Source organism: Thunnus albacares, chromosome 10 (assembly GCF_914725855.1).
Source record: "Thunnus albacares chromosome 10, fThuAlb1.1, whole genome shotgun sequence".
Classification (NCBI taxonomy): Eukaryota; Metazoa; Chordata; class Actinopteri; order Scombriformes; family Scombridae; genus Thunnus; species Thunnus albacares.
Window position 1 is genome coordinate 17,625,142 of NC_058115.1, and position 17,850 is coordinate 17,642,991.

The 17,850-nt window shown below is 42.0% G+C and overlaps 2 protein-coding genes, 1 long non-coding RNA gene and 11 other non-coding genes across 16 annotated transcripts; 2 read left to right on the top strand and 12 right to left on the bottom strand.

Moving 5' to 3' along the window:
• Positions 1–200: 200 nt before the first annotated feature.
• Positions 201–272, bottom strand: trnaw-cca. Its single transcript has one exon. It is a non-coding gene; the product is annotated as a tRNA-Trp (tRNA).
• Positions 273–1,173: 901 nt separating this feature from the next.
• Positions 1,174–1,245, top strand: trnaw-cca. The gene has a single exon. It is a non-coding gene; the product is annotated as a tRNA-Trp (tRNA).
• Positions 1,246–2,246: 1,001 nt separating this feature from the next.
• Positions 2,247–2,318, bottom strand: trnaw-cca. The gene has a single exon. It is a non-coding gene; the product is annotated as a tRNA-Trp (tRNA).
• A 657-nt stretch (positions 2,319–2,975) lies between these two features.
• Positions 2,976–3,047, bottom strand: trnaw-cca. The gene has a single exon. It is a non-coding gene; the product is annotated as a tRNA-Trp (tRNA).
• Positions 3,048–3,572: 525 nt separating this feature from the next.
• Positions 3,573–3,644, bottom strand: trnaw-cca. Its single transcript has one exon. It is a non-coding gene; the product is annotated as a tRNA-Trp (tRNA).
• Positions 3,645–4,392: 748 nt separating this feature from the next.
• Positions 4,393–4,464, bottom strand: trnaw-cca. Its single transcript has one exon. It is a non-coding gene; the product is annotated as a tRNA-Trp (tRNA).
• Positions 4,465–6,229: 1,765 nt separating this feature from the next.
• trnaw-cca lies at positions 6,230–6,301 on the bottom strand. Its single transcript has one exon. It is a non-coding gene; the product is annotated as a tRNA-Trp (tRNA).
• Positions 6,302–6,771: 470 nt separating this feature from the next.
• On the bottom strand, positions 6,772–6,843 carry trnaw-cca. The gene has a single exon. It is a non-coding gene; the product is annotated as a tRNA-Trp (tRNA).
• A 504-nt stretch (positions 6,844–7,347) lies between these two features.
• On the bottom strand, positions 7,348–8,810 carry LOC122990700 (protein PRRC2A-like). Its single transcript, XM_044364157.1, has 5 exons — positions 8,745–8,810; positions 8,602–8,657; positions 8,229–8,519; positions 7,497–8,086; positions 7,348–7,422 (listed from the first exon to the last, which is right to left on the bottom strand). The coding sequence occupies exons 1-5, from the start codon at positions 8,768–8,770 to the stop codon at positions 7,408–7,410; spliced, it is 978 nt and encodes a 325-aa protein (XP_044220092.1). The 5' UTR covers positions 8,771–8,810; the 3' UTR covers positions 7,348–7,407.
• On the top strand, positions 7,895–15,652 carry LOC122990702. The gene is made up of 2 exons (XR_006405445.1): positions 7,895–7,984; positions 15,554–15,652. It is a non-coding gene; the product is annotated as an uncharacterized LOC122990702 (long non-coding RNA).
• Positions 8,976–16,389, bottom strand: LOC122990699. 3 transcript variants are annotated; one of them, XM_044364154.1, is made up of 7 exons: positions 16,326–16,389; positions 16,183–16,238; positions 15,810–16,100; positions 15,066–15,667; positions 14,977–14,991; positions 13,702–13,711; positions 8,976–8,985 (listed from the first exon to the last, which is right to left on the bottom strand). In XM_044364154.1, the coding sequence occupies exons 1-5, from the start codon at positions 16,349–16,351 to the stop codon at positions 14,977–14,979; spliced, it is 990 nt and encodes a 329-aa protein (XP_044220089.1). In that variant the 5' UTR covers positions 16,352–16,389; the 3' UTR covers positions 8,976–8,985; positions 13,702–13,711. The 3 variants fall into 3 exon arrangements, with proteins under 3 accessions (XP_044220089.1, XP_044220088.1, XP_044220090.1); XM_044364153.1 differs by lacking the exons at positions 8,976–8,985; positions 13,702–13,711 and having other exon boundaries at positions 14,917–14,991; XM_044364155.1 differs by lacking the exons at positions 8,976–8,985; positions 13,702–13,711; positions 16,183–16,238 and having other exon boundaries at positions 14,917–14,991; positions 16,326–16,345.
• trnaw-cca lies at positions 12,664–12,735 on the bottom strand. The gene has a single exon. It is a non-coding gene; the product is annotated as a tRNA-Trp (tRNA).
• On the bottom strand, positions 13,681–13,752 carry trnaw-cca. Its single transcript has one exon. It is a non-coding gene; the product is annotated as a tRNA-Trp (tRNA).
• trnaw-cca lies at positions 14,065–14,136 on the bottom strand. Its single transcript has one exon. It is a non-coding gene; the product is annotated as a tRNA-Trp (tRNA).
• Positions 16,390–17,850: the final 1,461 nt, after the last annotated feature.

Consider the following 17,850-nt stretch of genomic DNA (forward strand, 5'->3'; position numbering starts at 1 on the left):
GATACACTGATGAAGGCCTTGGCCCGAGACATATGTTCTTTGCACAAAGATATTTTCTCACATGGTGATCATAATATTGCCTGATTTGAGTTTACATTTAGTGATGCATAGACAACTCATCACACTCATGGTGACTGCAAATGTTCCTCATGAAGTATTAACAATGCTCAGGCCAACCACCTACTCAAGGTGATCACTTGTGACCTTGACGTGATTTGAACACGCAACCTTCTGATCTGGAGTCAGACACGCTACCATTGCGCCACAAGGTCTGCTGTTGGCAACTGTTGCAGCAGGATTCAAGCCTGAATTGAGATACACTGATGAAGACTTTGGCAAAAGACACCGTGCTCTTCATGCAGAAGATATTCCCTCATTTGATGTTTTAACAATGGTGATGGAGAGTGCTGTGCTTAACATGTCACCCCAAAATTTATCATAGGTGTTCAGTATAGCTGAGATCTAGTGACAGCAAAGGCCAAAACATATGATTTACATTATTTTCATTATCTTACAATGTCACAATTTCATTTGGCAGTTGCTTTTATCCAAAGCGACGTACATCTGAAAGTTAATACAACACAAGTAAGGATCTAGTCAAGAGAGAGCGTGAGTAAGTGCCATGAAGCTAAGTTCAAGTCTGACAGGATGTAGGCACCAACAGGCAGTGAATTTCAAACACATGTATCCTGATGGCACTGACCTCCTCCAGAATGACAATGCTCCAAATCACAAAGCATGAGGTGTCACTCAGTGGTTTGATAAGTGATGTGAATCATATGCCATGGCCTTCTCCATTATCAAAGCTAAACTCAACACTGGTGGCAAGTTTTAGAGTGACATGTCATAGACTGCACCAAATGAGGGAATATCTTCTGTAAGAAGAACGCCCTGACTGGCACATGAATGTCTGGGTCAAAGTCCTCCTCTGTGTTTAATGTCGGATGCCAAACCAGCGTTCAAGTAAAAAAATGTTGCAAAGGCAAAATAAGTTTTATAACTGGAATAGTAATGCAAAATTGGAACCAGTAACACCAAAATAAAGATATTAATAAGTAAGACTACATAATGGACATAAAATGGAGCGGTATATTAGCTCAAGCCTGAATCCTGCTGGCTGATGCAATAAAAAACATTTTATTTGTATGATCCCATTTTTAAACTGTCATAACAGACCTTGTGGCGCAACGGTAGCGCATCTGACTCCAGATCAGAAGGCTGCGTGTTCAAATCACGTCAAGGTCAAAGGTGATCACCTTTGAAATGAGCAGGTGGTTGGCCTGAGCATTGTTAATGCTTCATGAGCAACATTTGCAGTCATTGTGAGTACTATGAGTGGTCTATGCAATCAGTAAATGTAAATCCAATCAAGTGTCTATGGTACTTTTTAGACCAATGTCAGACTGCTCTCTCCACCACCATCTAAACACCAAATGAGGCAATATACTTTGGAAGAAGTGACTTCATCCCTCTAGAAGAGTTTTGGAGACGTGGAGAATATATACCGAAGTGCTCTGAGTCTTTTGTGGAGGCTTGTCGTGTTAATAACATACTTGATTGTTTTCTCCTTTACTGTTTCACTCGTCTGCATATATATGGTTGTTGTATAACTAAGCTGATGGACATAAAGGAACCATATCTGGGCTACAGTGATAGACATTTCATTTGTATGGCATCTTTGTATATTATAGTTTGCGCAATTCAAGAGAAGAGTCTAGCTAGTGACTTAAGGCCCTGTGGTGGTCATTGTACCAGGTGCCTTTCATTGGCAGGGCATAGTGAGCGGGTGTAGACCTGAATGAGGGAGTTCAGGTAGGCAGGAGCTGTTTTACTTGCTGTTTTGTAAGTGAGCATCAAGGTTTTGAATCTGATTCAGGCAGCAACTGGGAGCCAGTGGAGGGATATGAGTAGCAGGGTGACATGTGCTGTTTTGGGCTGGTTGAAGACCAGCCGCGCTGCCGTGTACTGTATCATCTGCAGAGGTTTGAATCTTAATGTGGGGAGATCTGCCAGTAAGGAGTTGCCAGAAACTACTGCAGTCAGGACAGAAATCATACAGCTGCTCAACTCCAATGCAATTTGAACATGAAACCTTCTTATCTGGATGCCATACAAGTGGGTCTACATTTAGTGATTGCATAGATCACCCATTCTCATCAAATTCACTCACAGTGGCTGTAAATGTTGCTCATGAAGAGTTAACAACACTCAGGTCAACTACCTGCTCATTTGAAGGTGATCACCTATGACCTTGATGTGATTTGAACACACAACCTTCTGATCTGGAGTCAGACGCGCTACCGTTGCGCCACAAGGTCTGTTAGGACAGTTTAAAAATGCAAGTAAAATGTTTATTATTGCATCAGCCAGCAGGATTCAGGCTTGAGCTAATATAATGCTCCATTTTATGTCCATTAACTAGTCTTACTTATTAATACGCTTATTGTGCTGTTACTGGTTCTAATTTTGCATTACTATTCCAATTATAAAACTTATTTTGCCCTTGCAACATTTTGTTGTTTGAATGCTGGTTTGGCATCTGGCACTAAACACAGAGGAAGATCTTGACCCAAGACGTCCATGTGCCAGTCAAGGTGATCCCTCCTCAATCCTCGATCCTCGCTCCTCGAAGCAGAAGCAATTGATTTGGGATGCTTATCAAAATGGTGCACCAGGAACAACTTTCGGTTCAGGTGAGGAGCGAGGAGCAAGGAAAGATCAAATAAAAGACTTGAGATGTACCCTATGACATGTCGCTCTAAAACTTGCCACCAGTGTTCAGTTCAGCTTGGATGACCAAGAAGGCCATAGCACATGATTCACATCACTTATCAAACCAATGAGTGACACTTTATGCTCTGTAATTTGGGGCATTGTCATCTTGGAGGTGGCCAGTGCCATCTGGATACATGTGTTTGATCACAGAATAAATGTGGCCTCTCAGTTGCTCAAAGGAAGTCACAGGTGCAACTGTTTGACCTTGACATGATTTGAACATGCAACCTTCTGATCTGGAGTCAGACGCGCTACCGTTGCGCCACAAGGTCTGTTATTATATTTTAAAAATGCAAGTAAAATGTTTATTATTGCATCAGCCAGCAGGATTCAGGCTTGAGCTAATATACTGCTCCATTTTATGTCCATTAACTAGTCTTACTTATTAATACGCTTATTTTGCTGTTAGTGGTTCCAATTTTGCATTACTATTCCAGTTATAAAACTTATTTTGCCCTTGCAACATTTTGGCATTTGAATGCTGGTTTGGCCTCCGGCACTAAACACAGAGGAAGACCTTGACCCAAGACGTCCATGTACCAGTCAGGGTGTTCTTCTTCTAGAATATAGTCCCTCATTTGGTGCAGTCTATCACTTGTCGCTTTAAAACTTGCCATCAGTGTTCAGTTCAGCTTTGATGACCAAGCCATCACTTATCAAACCAATGAGCTCCGTAATTTGGGGCATTGTCATTATGGAGGAGGCCAGTGCCATCTGGATACAGATCATGTGTTTGATCACAGAATAAATGTGACCTCTCAGTTGCTCAGAGTAAGTCACAGAGAGTTGTAACCCTTTGACCCTGACGTGATTTGAACACGCAACCTTCTGATCTGGAGTCAGACGCGCTACCGTTGCGCCACAGAGTCTGCTGTCTCAAACTGTTATGGCAACTTAGAACCATGTTATACAAGTACAATATTTATCGCTACAGCAAGATTCAAGCCTAAACCAAGATACACTGATGAAGACTTTGGCCAAAGACACTATGCTCTTACGTTAATGCGGAGAGACCTGCCAGTAAGGAGTTGCTATTGTCAATGCATGATATTACAAGAGCTTTTTGATGGGGGCATTAGCATCTTGAAAGAGACTACTGCAGTCAGGAGACAAAATGTTTCATCATACAACTGCTTGACTCTAATGCAATTTGAACATGAAACCTTCTTATCTGGAGTCAGACACACCAGAATTTCGCAAACTATAATATACAAAGATGCTATACAGCTGAAATGTATCACTGTAGCCCAGATATGGTTCCTTTATGTCCATCAGCTTAAAAACACAACCATATATGCAGATGGGTGACACAATAAAGGAGAAAACAATCAAGTGTGTTATTAACAGGTTGGGTCACGACAAACCTCCACAAAAGACTCAGAAGACTTTGATATATATTCTCCAAGTCTCCAAAACTCATCTAGAGGGATATAGTTAGTTCTTCCAAAGTACATTGCCTCATTTGGTGGTGGAGAGTGCAATCTAACACTGGTGTTTGATTGGGTTTACATTTAGTGATGCATAGACCACTCATAACACTCAGTGACTGCAAATGTTGCTCATGAAGGATTAAGAATGCTCAGATCAACCAGCTGCTCATTTGAAGGTGATGACTTTTGACCTTGATGTGATTTGAACACGCAACCTTCTGATCTGGAGTCAGACGTGCTACCGTTGCACCACAAGGTCTGCTATTGACATCTGTCATGACAACTTAGAACCATGCTATACAAATACAATATCTATGTAAGGGACCGAGCTGGCAGACAAAGGAAACTCAGGTGGTTTCAAAAAAAGAGGGTTTTTATTTTACCCAAAAAACGCAAAAAAGGTACAAATGACAATATATGTAAATAAAGTTCAGGGCCCATAAAAGAGGTCAAATAAACAGAACTCAACAAAAGTGAACTTAACCCTGCTAACAGACCTTTCAAAATGTACACAAAAGGGAACATATATACTGGCTGATCAGACCATAACACAAGAGGGGTAACTGACAAATGACAAACAAAAAAAACCCAACAGAATTCCCCCCCAAAACAGGTTAACTCAACTAAAATCAACTAAACCAAAAATACCCAACTAAACATTCAATAAAGAGAAACAAACAATATGACTAAACTTGAAATAAACAGTTCCTCCCTGTGAGGTGTCAGGACTTGGTATGACCCAATTGGCCACTTCCTGTATTTAACCATTGCATGTCCTGATGCACATCCTTTGCCCAGGCCTGGCCAGATGTCCTCCAGGAGCAGCACCCCAACACTGGTAACTCAAAAAATGAAAATTAGAACAACTTAAACTAATGACATAAGTTGACCAAATGTGCGCGCCACAAATAGAAACTAATGTACTGCCAAACTGTAAAATAAAATGAGTATGAGTAACAAAATCCAGTGTGTTGTTATTTGTATGTAATGTGAAATGTAAAATTAGCTAACTGAGGAAAAAATGAACTACAGATGTAAAAGAGACCAAAGTGTGAGTGCCAGCTGGGATACAAACTTCAATGCAGCTGTGTGGCTGCAAGTGCGGCTATCACAATCTATCACAGCAGCAGGATTCAAGCCTGAGCTGAGATAAACTGATGAAGACTTTGGCCAAAGACACTGTGCTCTTCATGCAAAAGATATTTCCTCATTTGAGGTTTTGACAATGGTGGTGAAGAGTGCTGTGATAAACGTGTTGCCCCAAAATTAGGTGTTCAGTTTAGCTTACATCTGGTGACAGCAAAGGCCAAAACATATGATTTAAATTATTTTCATGCCCTTACAATTTTACAATTACAATGTTACAATTTCATTTGGCAGTTGCTTTGATCCAAAGTGACATACATCTGAGAGTTAATACAACACAAACGAGGATCTAGTCAGGAGAGAACAATGTGAGTAAGTGCCATAAAGTTAAGTTGAAGTCTGATGGGATGTAGGTACCAACAGGCAGTGCACAGAGGTAACACCTATTAACGAACTACAGAAGAAAAGCGTCTATCTAGCGACTTAAGGCCCTGTTGTGGTGGTTGTGCCAGATGCCTTTCATTGGCAGAGCATAAAGAGTAGGAGGGAGTGTAGACCTGAATGAGGGAGTTCAGGTAGGTGGAAGCTGTTAGTTGCTGTTTTGTAAGCGAGCATCAAGGTTTTGAATCTGATTCGGGCAGCAACTGGGAGCCAGTGGAGGGATATGAACAGCGGGGTGACATGTTGTTTTGGGCTGGTTGAAGACCAGAGCCTTATGATGGGGGGGATGAACTCATTTCTTCCAAAGTATTTTGCCTCAATTGGTGTTTAGATGATGGTGGAGAGTGCAGTCTGACACTGGTCTAAAATTTCACATAGAAGTTTGATTGGGTTTACATTTAGTGATGCATAGACCACTCATAATGCTCACAGTGACTCCTCATGAAGTATTAACAATGCTCAGGCCAACCACCTGCTCATTGGAAGGTGATCACCTGTGACCTCGACGTGATTTGAACACGCAACCTCCTGATCTGGAGTCAGACGCGCTACCGTTGCGCCACAAGGTCTGTTATCAAAACGGGGTCATACAAGTAAACTGTTTATTATTGTTTATAATTGCATCAGCCAGCAGGATTCAAGCTTGAGCTAATAATACCGCTCCATTTTATGTTCATTAACTAGTATAACTAGTTATTTATGAATGCTCTTATTTTGCTGTTACTATGGCCTTTTGACCCAAGACGTCCATGTGCCAGTTAGGGCGCTCTTTTTCCAGAAGATATTCCCTCATTTGGTGCAGTCTATGACATGTCGCTCCAAAACTTGCCATCAGTGCTCAGTTCAGCTTTGATGACGGAGAGGGCCATAGCATATGATTCACATCACTTATCAAACCACTGAGTGACACCTCATGCTCTGTGATTTGGGGTATTGTCATTATGGAGGATGCCAGTTCCATCTGGATACATGTGTTTGATCACAGAATAAATGAGACCTCTCAGTTGCTCAAAGGAAGTCACAGGGAGTTGCAACTGTTTGACCCTGACGTGATTTGAAAACGCAACCTTCTGATCTGGAGTCAGACGCGCTACCGTTGCGCCACAGAGTCTGCTGTCTCACACTATTATGACAACTGAGAACCATGTTATACAAGTATAATATCTATCACTGCAGCAGGATTCAAGCCTGAACTGAGATACACCGATGAAGACTTTGGCCAAAGACACTGTGCTTTACGTGCAGAAGATATTTCCTCATTTGACATTGGTGATGGAGTGCTGTGCTTAACATGTCACCCCAAAATTTATCATAGGTGTTCAGTTTAGCTGAGATCTAGTGACAGCAAAGGCCAAAACACATTTACATGCTCTTACAATTTCATTTGGCAGTTGCCTTTATCCAAAGCGACGTACATTAATACAACACAAGCAAGGATCTAGTCAGGAGGGAACAACGTGAGTAAGTGCCATGAAGCCAAGTTCAAGTCAAATAGGATATAGGTACCAAAAGGCAGTGCATAGAAGCAGATTTCTGATCATTTTTGACCAGTAAACATCTAGTTTTGTAAAATGCTTGCTGCCTTCTGAAGGGTAACAGTAGTCTTAAGCCAGAGTATTTGACAAGATCTTTATTGAATTCAGAAAGCTTTGCTCATGCTGATGAGATCCACCACTTAGTATCTATGGCCCTGAAAGACAGGAAAGAGCAACATTAGTACAAGTAACAATAAGGCTTAATATTGTTTTACAATGTCCAGCTTACTTTGCCTGGGTTGTATCCACCAGCTCGGGAATGAGAAGGAGCAGAAACCCCACCTCTTGCACGACCTTGTCCATAAGGAGCAATCACAGGACGCTTCACAGGTGGCCTGGGGTCCTCAAAGCTCTGGGGGACTGCAAAGGTCTCAGTCTGCTGTGCAGGACCGGGGTTATCGGAGAAATGGTATCTGATGTAGTGAACGTCTTCCCAGTTGTTGCTTCCCTGCTCGTTGCTGCTGCTGTAGTGACTGACTGTGCCCGGAGGATACTGGCCGGTCAGGAACATGTAGTCGTAGTGAGGGTAAATATTCCAGCTTCCACCAATGCTGGACTCTGGCTGAGGTTGGCTGGTGAACCCTTGTCCAGCAGAGATTGGCGCTGGAGGAGGCAGAGGAGGGAGCAAGCCTTGTTCCTCGGTCTCCCTCTGGTAGTCACCGTTCTCAAAGGCTTGCTCAAAATGGGACAACTCTCCTGCCTGGTACACTGGTCCAGGTGGACTCACATTCTCAGGTCTACTGGAGCCAACGCCATGAGTGCCCACTGACATCTCACCCACAGAAGAGATACTGGGAGGTGCAACAATCCAGTTGATGTCTGAGAAGAGGAATAAAGAGAAAATGAGTAGCAGGTTCCAACGAAGCCATGTTCAAGAATTTGAATCCAAGGGTAATCAATAAGCCAAGAGCTGCTGGTAATAACTGATCTAGATCCACAAGACAAACAATAGATTTGTTACCTCCTGAGGCAGGTTGGAAAGCAGCTCCAGGCTGTGTTGAGCTGGCAGGGCTGTTTGTCAAAGAACTACCACCGTATCCTGACAGAGCAGGCCCAGAAGAGGAGCTAGAGCCAAAGGATGGTGCTGGTTTTCTCTGAACACCAGTCTGAGTGGAACTGGGCGCCCACTGTTGAGCAGGCAAATAAGCTGGTTCGGAGACTCCTTTAGAAGGATCATTGTAAGGCATCGCAGCTACAGGTGCAGACTGGCTAGAGCCAAGATAAGGGCCAGCATTGGTATTATAGCCTGGGGCTGAGCACAAGAGAAAAAGTTAATTAGAAGACAGTTCAACTGAAAACATAACATTTTCCTGTAGTGGATGGTGATAGTTTACCATGCTTAAGAGGAGTGCAGCATATATCCACAATCAGCAAAGCAAAGAGGGAAGCCCTGTGATCATTTTAAAAAGACAACACATCAACAAACATTTCCCAGCAAACATTTACAAGACTACTTGAAAAGACACCAACTGCTTACCCTGAGAAGAACCAAGCAGTCATCATGTTGAAGGCCAAGACTAAAGAATCTGTCAAATGTGAAGGGTTATAAATGTTGGCAGAGATCAGCCTGACCAATCAGAGCCTAATCAGTTAATGATGGACAGCTGCTGGTGAATGAGTCTCAGGTAAGATGGATCAGCTTATAAATATGTCAGCGGCTTCTTGTGTATCTGTCCCAAACCCCCCCCCCCCCCCCTTGGCCCATCAGAGGAGCACAACTATAAATGTGTTGCACACTATATGTTTGTAAAGCTTGAGGACTTGCTGCATTTAAGTAGGAAAACAATGGAGATGCTGAGAGACTCCTATTAAGAACATTTTAATTGATGACAAAACAATATGTGCAATGTGTTACTGAGTATATGTGTGTGTGTGTGTGTGTGTGTGTGTGTGTGTGTGTGTCCATAACAACCTTTATAGACAGTTCTGACAAAGATAAAGAACACAAAGCAACTTATTTTGTTCCTTATGAGGCTTCCACAATTATAAACTCATAATGTCTTGTTATCCATCTGGTCACTCGTGGAAATTACAGAAAGTTTGACCTTGATGTGGTTTGAACACATAACCTTAACCCAAGACATCCATGTGCCAGTCAGAGCTGTAGGAATTTATGCGCTCAAATATCTTTACGATTTTATGGGGGAATTATGAATTTTTATTGTGCACAACTCCAACATGAAATTATTCGTCCAGTGACATAACTCATATTAGAGTAGGTATAATAATAGGGAAATAGTCCTCTTTGTTGGCCACACAAGAGAGGTCAATTAGAATTATGATGAATAATCTTAATTATGATTTTGCAAAGGTATCTGTCTTTTAAGGTTAAGTGACTGAGATGCAAGCACAAGAAAACACAAACAAGTCCACTTCAATTACATACACATTTATTACTAATACTACAACTACAAGTACTAAACACTACAACTTTTTGCAAACAAGACACAAGAGGGAAAAGAAAACTGGTACACAAGGCTATGGCTTGTGAATGATTGAAATACATGATGCAGAGTTATCTATTGTGCAGTTGGTATGAGAGACCCGATAAACAGATGAGATAACTGTTGTCTGGGAAGCGGCAAGTCAAATCAACAGTACAACAGCTTAGTTCAGAACTGTCAATTGAAATTACAAATCATGAAAGCACCAGGGTTTAAGCAAGTTGATGAAGGTTTTGTACGAATACTTGCTTGCTCCCTGGGGTGGCTTCTTGCGGAGAATGGAGTCCGATGTGCTGGCGTGAGGAGCTGGAGTCTGGATCTGGTAATAATGAGTGAGTTGGGTGGTCCAGACTTAAAAAGGTTCCATTGGAAGAGAGCTCCTGATTTCTGCTCTCATGTTCTCCTAGGCTTGATCCTCAACTCGACTCTATATTCTGAGGTTTCACCTCCTGTCGCTCTGAGTCACATCTTCAGACTAGCAAACTGCAAGCTTTCCACCGGTATGGCAGGAAGTGAGAAGAACCAGCAAGCAGCATCAAGCAGCCCAAAAGAGTCGCCTAAAAACAGCCTAAAACAGTTTAAAAACAGCAGCTTAAAAACACAGCAAAACAGCAGCACAGAGTTTCAGATAAGACACTGTTTTCAGTTCACAAGTTTCAGTCTGCCCGCCCAGAAGGTGCACCCTAGCCAATCCCAGGGGTTGCAGAGTTCGGGGGGAGCAAAGTCAGCCCCCCCCTGTCCACGGACAGGTGGGTACAGTTCCTGAATATGGTTACTCCATTAATCAAAGTATTTACAATTTAACAATTGCATGATTCCTAATTTTGCAATTTGGATAGTAGCTTTATTGTTCTGAGAGTGAAACAAGCAGAATGGTTTTAAACATGGTAGGGTTATCATGGATGATGGCATTATGTTAGTGGTACATGTCTCGGTTTAAAGGCAGTGGAATAAAAGTCTAACCAAAGTACATAACAACACACATATGATATACACACATATCAACATACAACAATAATTGTCCTTAGACAAAATCTAAAACTAATCCATGGGTTTTACTGTCTTCTGGTCTTTGGTCTGACTGCAAATGACAGGGGTCCATGCCATTTGAGGGTTTGTGTGTGTGTGTGTACCTTATGCTGGTTTGCCCAGTGATCAGTTCTTGGGTTGGTCACTCAAGTCCTAAAAATCAAAATCCACTGTGAGACTAAAGTTGGTGCCAGCTCATCTCCTTGTGTGACTTAGAGGTGAGTTATGATAACCAATGGTGGGGGTCGTTTATCCAAATGGTACTAACAATTCACACTGGGGTGTGAATTGGTCTTCCTATCTTGCTGGCTCTTGTAGCTTGAAGGATCAAAGATGGTTTGGGTTAGTGGTCTGGTTTGGTGACCATGCAGGAGATGGGGGTTTCCTTATCTGATCCTTTCTGTTTGCAGGAGGTTGTTTACATGGTCTGGTCAATGAGGAGTTTGGGACTCTCACTTTATTGGCCAGCATTCCTGGGGGCTGAAGAAAGAGCTGGTCTGTTGTTTGAGACTTGTGCTGTCTGCATTCGAAACATGCAGGGACTTAATCCTACAGGCCGTTCATCTTCCAGAAGATATTCCTTCATTTGGTGCAGTCTATGGCATGTCGCTCCAAAACGTACCTTCAGTGTTCAGTTCAGTTTTGATGACCAAGAAGACCATAGCATATGATTCACATCACTTATCAAACCATTGAGTGACACCTCATGCTCCTTGATTTGGGACATCGTCATCCTGCCATCAAGACACGTGTTTAATCATAGACTAAATGTGACCTTTCAGTCATGCACCACAGAGTCTCCAGTCTCAAACTGTTATGGCAAGTTAGAATGATGCTATACAAGTACAATATCGCTGCAGCAGCATTCAAGCCTGAACTGAGACACACTGATGAAGATTTTGGACAAAGACACTGTGCTCTTCGTGCAAAAGATATTTCTATGATATACATCTAAGAGTTAATACAACACAAGCAAGGATCTACTTAGGAGAGAACAATGTGAGTAAGTGCCATAAAGCTCAAGTCTGATAGGATGTAAGTTCCAACAGGCAGTGCATAGAGAGCATAGAAGCAGATTTTTCCCCCCCCTTTTCAGTCCATCAGATGCGGAGGCGTTTGCGAAAAAGCTGGGTCTTTAGCTGTTTCTTAAAGATCGGGATGGATTCTGCTTATCGAATGGAGTTTGGTAACTCGTTCCACCACTGGGGAACTACAGAAGAGAAGAGTCTAGCTAGCTACTTAAGGCCCTGTTGTGGTGGTTGTACCAGGTGCCTTTCATTGGCAGAGCGTAGTGAGTGGGAGGGAGTGTAAACCTGAATGAGGGAGTTGAGGGAGGCGGGAGCTGTTTTAGTTGCCGTTTTATAAGTGAGCGTCCAGGTTTTGAATATGGTCCAGGTTTTGAATATGGTTTGAACAAGGTCTGTTATCACAAGGTAAAAACGGGTTTATACGAGTAAACTGTTTATTATTGTTTATAATTGCATCAGCGAGCAGGATTCAAACTTGAGCTAATATACCGCTCCATTTTATGTTCATTAACTAGTGTTACTTATGAACACTCTTATTTTGCTGTTACTGGTTCTAATTTTGCATTACTATTCCAATTATGAGACTTATTTTGGCTTACTTTTGCCCTTTTGACCCAAGACGTCCATGTGCCAGTTAGGGCGCTCTTCTTCCAGAAGATATTCCTTCATTTGGTGCGGTCTATGACATGTCGCTCCAAAACTTGCCATCAGTGCTCAGTTCAGCTTTGATGATGGAGAAGGCCATAGCATATGATTCACATCACTTATCAAACCACTGAGTGACACTTTATGCTCTGTGATTTGGGGCATTGTCATCTTGGATACATGTGTTTGATCATGTGTTAAATGTGACCTCTCAGTTGCTCAAAGGAAGTCACAGGGAGTTGCAACTGTTTGACCCTGACGTGATTTGAACACGCAACCTTCTGATCTGGAGTCAGACGCGCTACCGTTGCGCCACAGAGTCTGCTGTCTCACACTGTTATGACAACTTAGAACCATGCTATACAAGTACAATATCTATCACCTGAGCTGAAATAAACTGATAAAGACTTTGGCCAAAGACATTGTGCTCCTCATGCAAAAGATATTTCCTCATTTGAAGTTTTGACAATGGTGGTGAAGAGTGCTGTGATAAACGTGTCGCCCCAAAATTAGGTTTTCAGTTTAGCTTACATCTGGTGACAGCAAAGGCCAAAACATATGATTTAAATTATTTTCATGCCCTTACAATTTTACAATTACAATGTTACAATTTCATTTGGCAGTTGCTTTGATCCAAAGTGACATACATCTGAGAGTTAATACAACACAAAAAAGGATCTAGTCAGGAGAGAACAATGTGAGTAAGTGCCATAAAGTTAAGTTCAAGTCTGATAGGATGTAGGTACCAACAGGCAGTGCACAGAGGTAATGCCTGTTAACGAACTACAGAAGAGAAGCGTCTAGCTAGCAACTTAAGGCCCTGTTGTGGTGGTTGTGCCAGATGCCTTTCATTGGCAGAGCATAAAGAGTAGGAGGGAGTGTAGACCTGAATGAGGGAGTTCAGGTAGGTGGAAGCTGTTAGTTGCTGTTTTGTGAGCGAGTATCAAGGTTTTGAATCTGATTCGGGCAGCAACTGGGAGCCAGTCGAGGGATATGAACAGCAGGGTGACATGTTGTTTTGGGCTGGTTGAAGACCAGAGCCTTATGATGGGCAGGATGAACTCATTTCTTCCAAAGTATATTGCCTCAATTGGTGTTTAGATGATGGTGGAGAGTGCAGTCTGACACTGATCTAAAATGTCACATAGAAGTTTGATTGGGTTTACATTTAGTGATGCATAGACCACTCATAATGCTCACAGTGACTCCTCATGAAGTATTAACAATGCTCAGGCCAACCACCTGCTCATTGGAAGGTGATCACCTGTGACCTTGACGTGATTTGAACACGCAACCTCCTGATCTGGAGTCAGACGCGCTACCATTGCGCCACAAGGTCTGTTATCAAAACGGGGTCATACAAGTAAACTGTTTATAATTGCATCAGCCAGCAGGACTCAAGCTTGAGCTAATATACCGCTCCATTTTATGTTCATTAACTAGTATAACTAGTTATTTATGAATGCTCTTATTTTGCTGTTACTGGTTCTAATTCAGAATGAACTTATCAAACCACTGAGTCACACCTCATGCTCTGTGATTTGGGGCATTGTCATTATGGAGGACGCCAGTTCCATCTGGATACATGTTTGATCACAGAATAAATGAGACCTCAGTTGCTCAAAGGAAGTCACAGGGAGTTGCAACTGTTTGACCTTGACGTGATTTGAACACGCAACCTTCTGATCTGGAGTCAGACGCGCTACCGTTGCGCCACAGAGTCTGCTGTCTCACATTATTATGACAACTGAGAACCATGTTATACAAGTATAATATCACTGCAGCAGGATTCAAGCCTGAACTGAGATACACCGATGAAGACTTTGGCCAAAGACACTGTGCTTTACGTGCAGAAGATATTTCCTCATTTGACAATGGTGATGGAGAGTGCTGTGCTTAACATGTCACCAAAATTTATCATAGGTGTTCAGTTTAGCTGAGATCTAGTGACAGCAAAGGCCAAAACACATTTACATGCTCTTACAATTTCATTTGGCAGTTGCCTTTATCCAAAGCGACGTACATTAATACAACACAAGCAAGGATCTAGTCAGGAGGGAACAACGTGAGTAAGTGCCATGAAGCCAAGTTCAAGTCAAATAGGATATAGGTACCAACAGGCAGTGCATAGAAGCAGATTTCCCTGACCCTGACGTGATTTGAACATGCAACCTTATGATCAGGAGTCAGATTCAATACCGTCGCACCACAGAGTGCTTTAGGGAGATGACATTTTGATCCAAAGTCAATCCGCCAAGTCACTGAAGGCAACTGTGCATTTTATGTTACATAGCATAAGCTAACTGCTTGGATGGAGGCATCTGTTGTGTGGCAACTTTTCTAGCCAGAAGGAACATAGAAAGCTTCAAAGCCATTTGCTGGCAATAATCCTTATGAATCTTTGACAGTTTTCCAGGATGTAACTGCTATTTTGACCAGTAAACATCTAGTTTTGTAAAATGCTTGCTGCCTTCTGAGGGGTAACAGTAGTCTTAAGCCAGAGTATTTGACAAGATCTTTATTGAATTCAGAAAGCTTTGCTCATGCTGATGAGATCCACCACTTAGTATCTATGGCCCTGAAAGACAGGAAAGAGCAACATTAGTACAAGTAACAATAAGGCTTAATATTGTTTTACACTGTCCAGCTTACTTTGCGTGGGTTGTATCCACCAGCTCGGGAATGAGAAGGAGCAGAAACCCCACCTCTTGCACGACCTTGTCCATAAGGAGCAATCACAGGACGCTTCACAGGTGGCCTGGGGTCCTCAAAGCTCTGGGGGACTGCAAAGGTCTCAGTCTGCTGTGCAGGACCGGGGTTATCGGAGAAATGGTATCTGATGTAGTGAACATCTTCCCAGTTGCTGCTTCCCTGCTCGTTGCTGCTGCTGTAGTGACTGACTGTGCCCGGAGGATACTGGCCGGTCAGGAACATGTAGTCGTAGTGAGGGTAAATATTCCAGCTTCCACCAATGCTGGACTCTGGCTGAGGTTGGCTGGTGAACCCTTGTCCAGCAGAGATTGGCGCTGGAGGAGGCAGAGGAGGGAGCAAGCCTTGTTCCTCGGTCTCCCTCTGGTAGTCACCGTTCTCAAAGGCTTGCTCAAAATGGGACAACTCTCCTGCCTGGTACACTGGTCCAGGTGGAGGAAGAGGTGGACTCACATTCTCAGGTCTACTGGAGCCAACGCCATGAGTGCCCACTGACATCTCACCCACAGAAGAGATACTGGAAGGTGCAACAATCCAGTTGATGTCTGAGAAGAGGAATAAAGAGAAAATGAGTAGCAGGTTCCAACAAAGCCATGTTCAAGAATTTGAATCCAAGAGTAATCAGTAAGTCAAGAGCTGCTGGTAATAACTGATCTAGATCCACAAGACAAACAATAGATTTGTTACCTCCTGAGGCAGGTTGGAAAGCAGCTCCAGGCTGTGTTGAGCTGGCAGGGCTGTTTGTCAAAGAACCACCACCGTATCCTGACAGAGCAGGCCCAGAAGAGGAGCTAGAGCCAAAGGACGATGCTGGTTTTCTCTGAACACCAGTCTGAGTGGAACTGGGTGCCCACTGTGGAGCAGGCAAATAAGCTGGTTCGGAGACTCCTTTAGAAGGATCATTGTAAGGCATCGCAGCTACAGGTGCAGACTGGCTAGAGCCAAGATAAGGGCCAGCATTGGTATTATAGCCTGGGGCTGAGCACAAGAGAAAAAGTTAATTAGAAGACAGTTCAACTGAAAACATAACGTTTTCCTGTAGTGGATGGTGATAGTTTACCATGCTTAAGAGGAGTGCAGCATATATCCACAATCAGCAAAGCAAAGAGGGAAGCCCTGTGATCATTTTAAAAAGACAACACATCAACAAACATTTCCCAGCAAACATTTACAAGACTACTTGAAAAGACACCAACTGCTTACCCTGAGAAGAACCAAGCAGTCATCATGTTGAAGGCCAAGACTAAAGAATCTGTCAAATGTGAAGGGTTATAAATGTTGGCAGAGATCAGCCCGACCAATCAGAGCCTAATCAGTTAATGATGGACAGCTGCTGGTGGATCGGCACTCAAATGTCAGCAATTAGTCTAACATGAGTCAGGTGCAAAAGGTTGATGGCTTCCCTTTGTTATCTCAGTTTGTGCAGGTGCTGGGTAAATAAATTGATGTTTTATTTGTGTTTGCTGACATTTTGTTTGACAGATTTTTGTGGCTTTTTAAAAACCTAATTCAGACATTAATCCATTCAATTCCTCTGAAGTATACCTGACCACAATGTCACACTTCGGGCAAAGTTTTGTCCTTTTACTGTTAGGGCACTTTATGTAACACTGTGAAATTATGAAGAAATATTTCACCAAATGACCTGAAATAAATGATGGAATAATAACTGCAATATCATATGGGAAATCTATCTAAGCCTGACATTGATTATCCTTTGTATCAATATACACATAGCTTGTGTTAGTACTAGGGCTGGGCAATATATTGATATTATATCGATATTGTGATATGAGACTAGATATTGTGATATGACATAACTGTCGTCTTTTCCTGGTTTTAAAGGCTGCATTACAGTAAATTGATGTAATTTTCTGAACTTACCAGACTGTTCTAGATGTTCTATTATTTGCCTTCAACCACTTAGTCATTATATCCACATTACCGATGATTATTTATCAAAAATCTCATTGTGTACATATTTTGTGAAAGCACCAGTAGTCATCTCTACAATATTGATATCAAGGTATTTGGTCAAAAATGATTTCATCCATATTGCCCAGCCCTAGTTAGTACCAACCTTCTTTCTACATTATGATTATTCTAGTTATTTTAATTTTACCAGTCTTTTTTTTAATACTATGGCCATTTAACTCTGCTTACCCTGTATTTTATTTTTTTATTTCAGTTTTTTCCAGTTTATCATTATTACTTCAATAATTTGCGCTAAGTTTATTCATTCACATTCTCCTCCTGCCTGTTTTGAAAAGTGCTATATAAATAAAGTTTATTACTATTATTATTATAAATATTATTAATACTTTGACAAAATGAGAATAGACATAATAGATGATCTGTGAACATGTATTCGTCAGAGGCCATTTTTGCATCCACTTGTCTTCACCAGGTCTGTCTTTATGTCTTTAATGTGCATCATAAGATAACAACATTGTTATTTTATCAGTTAAACTGACTGAACACTCTTTTGTCGGCCAGTTTATGTTTTGTGTTCAGTAAAATCCAACCGATCAGAGAGGATCTTTGTGTCAAAATTTAATTCTTTGCACTATGAAACACTTCAGGATCTATTTATCATTACATTTCATTATCAATCATGTTTTAATTGATGAAAGGCAATACCAATACTCTCACAGGGATATGCAATGTTACTAAAAGACCATACGGGGGCGCCACAGACTAAACAACCCAAGCGTGTCCCTTTATTAGC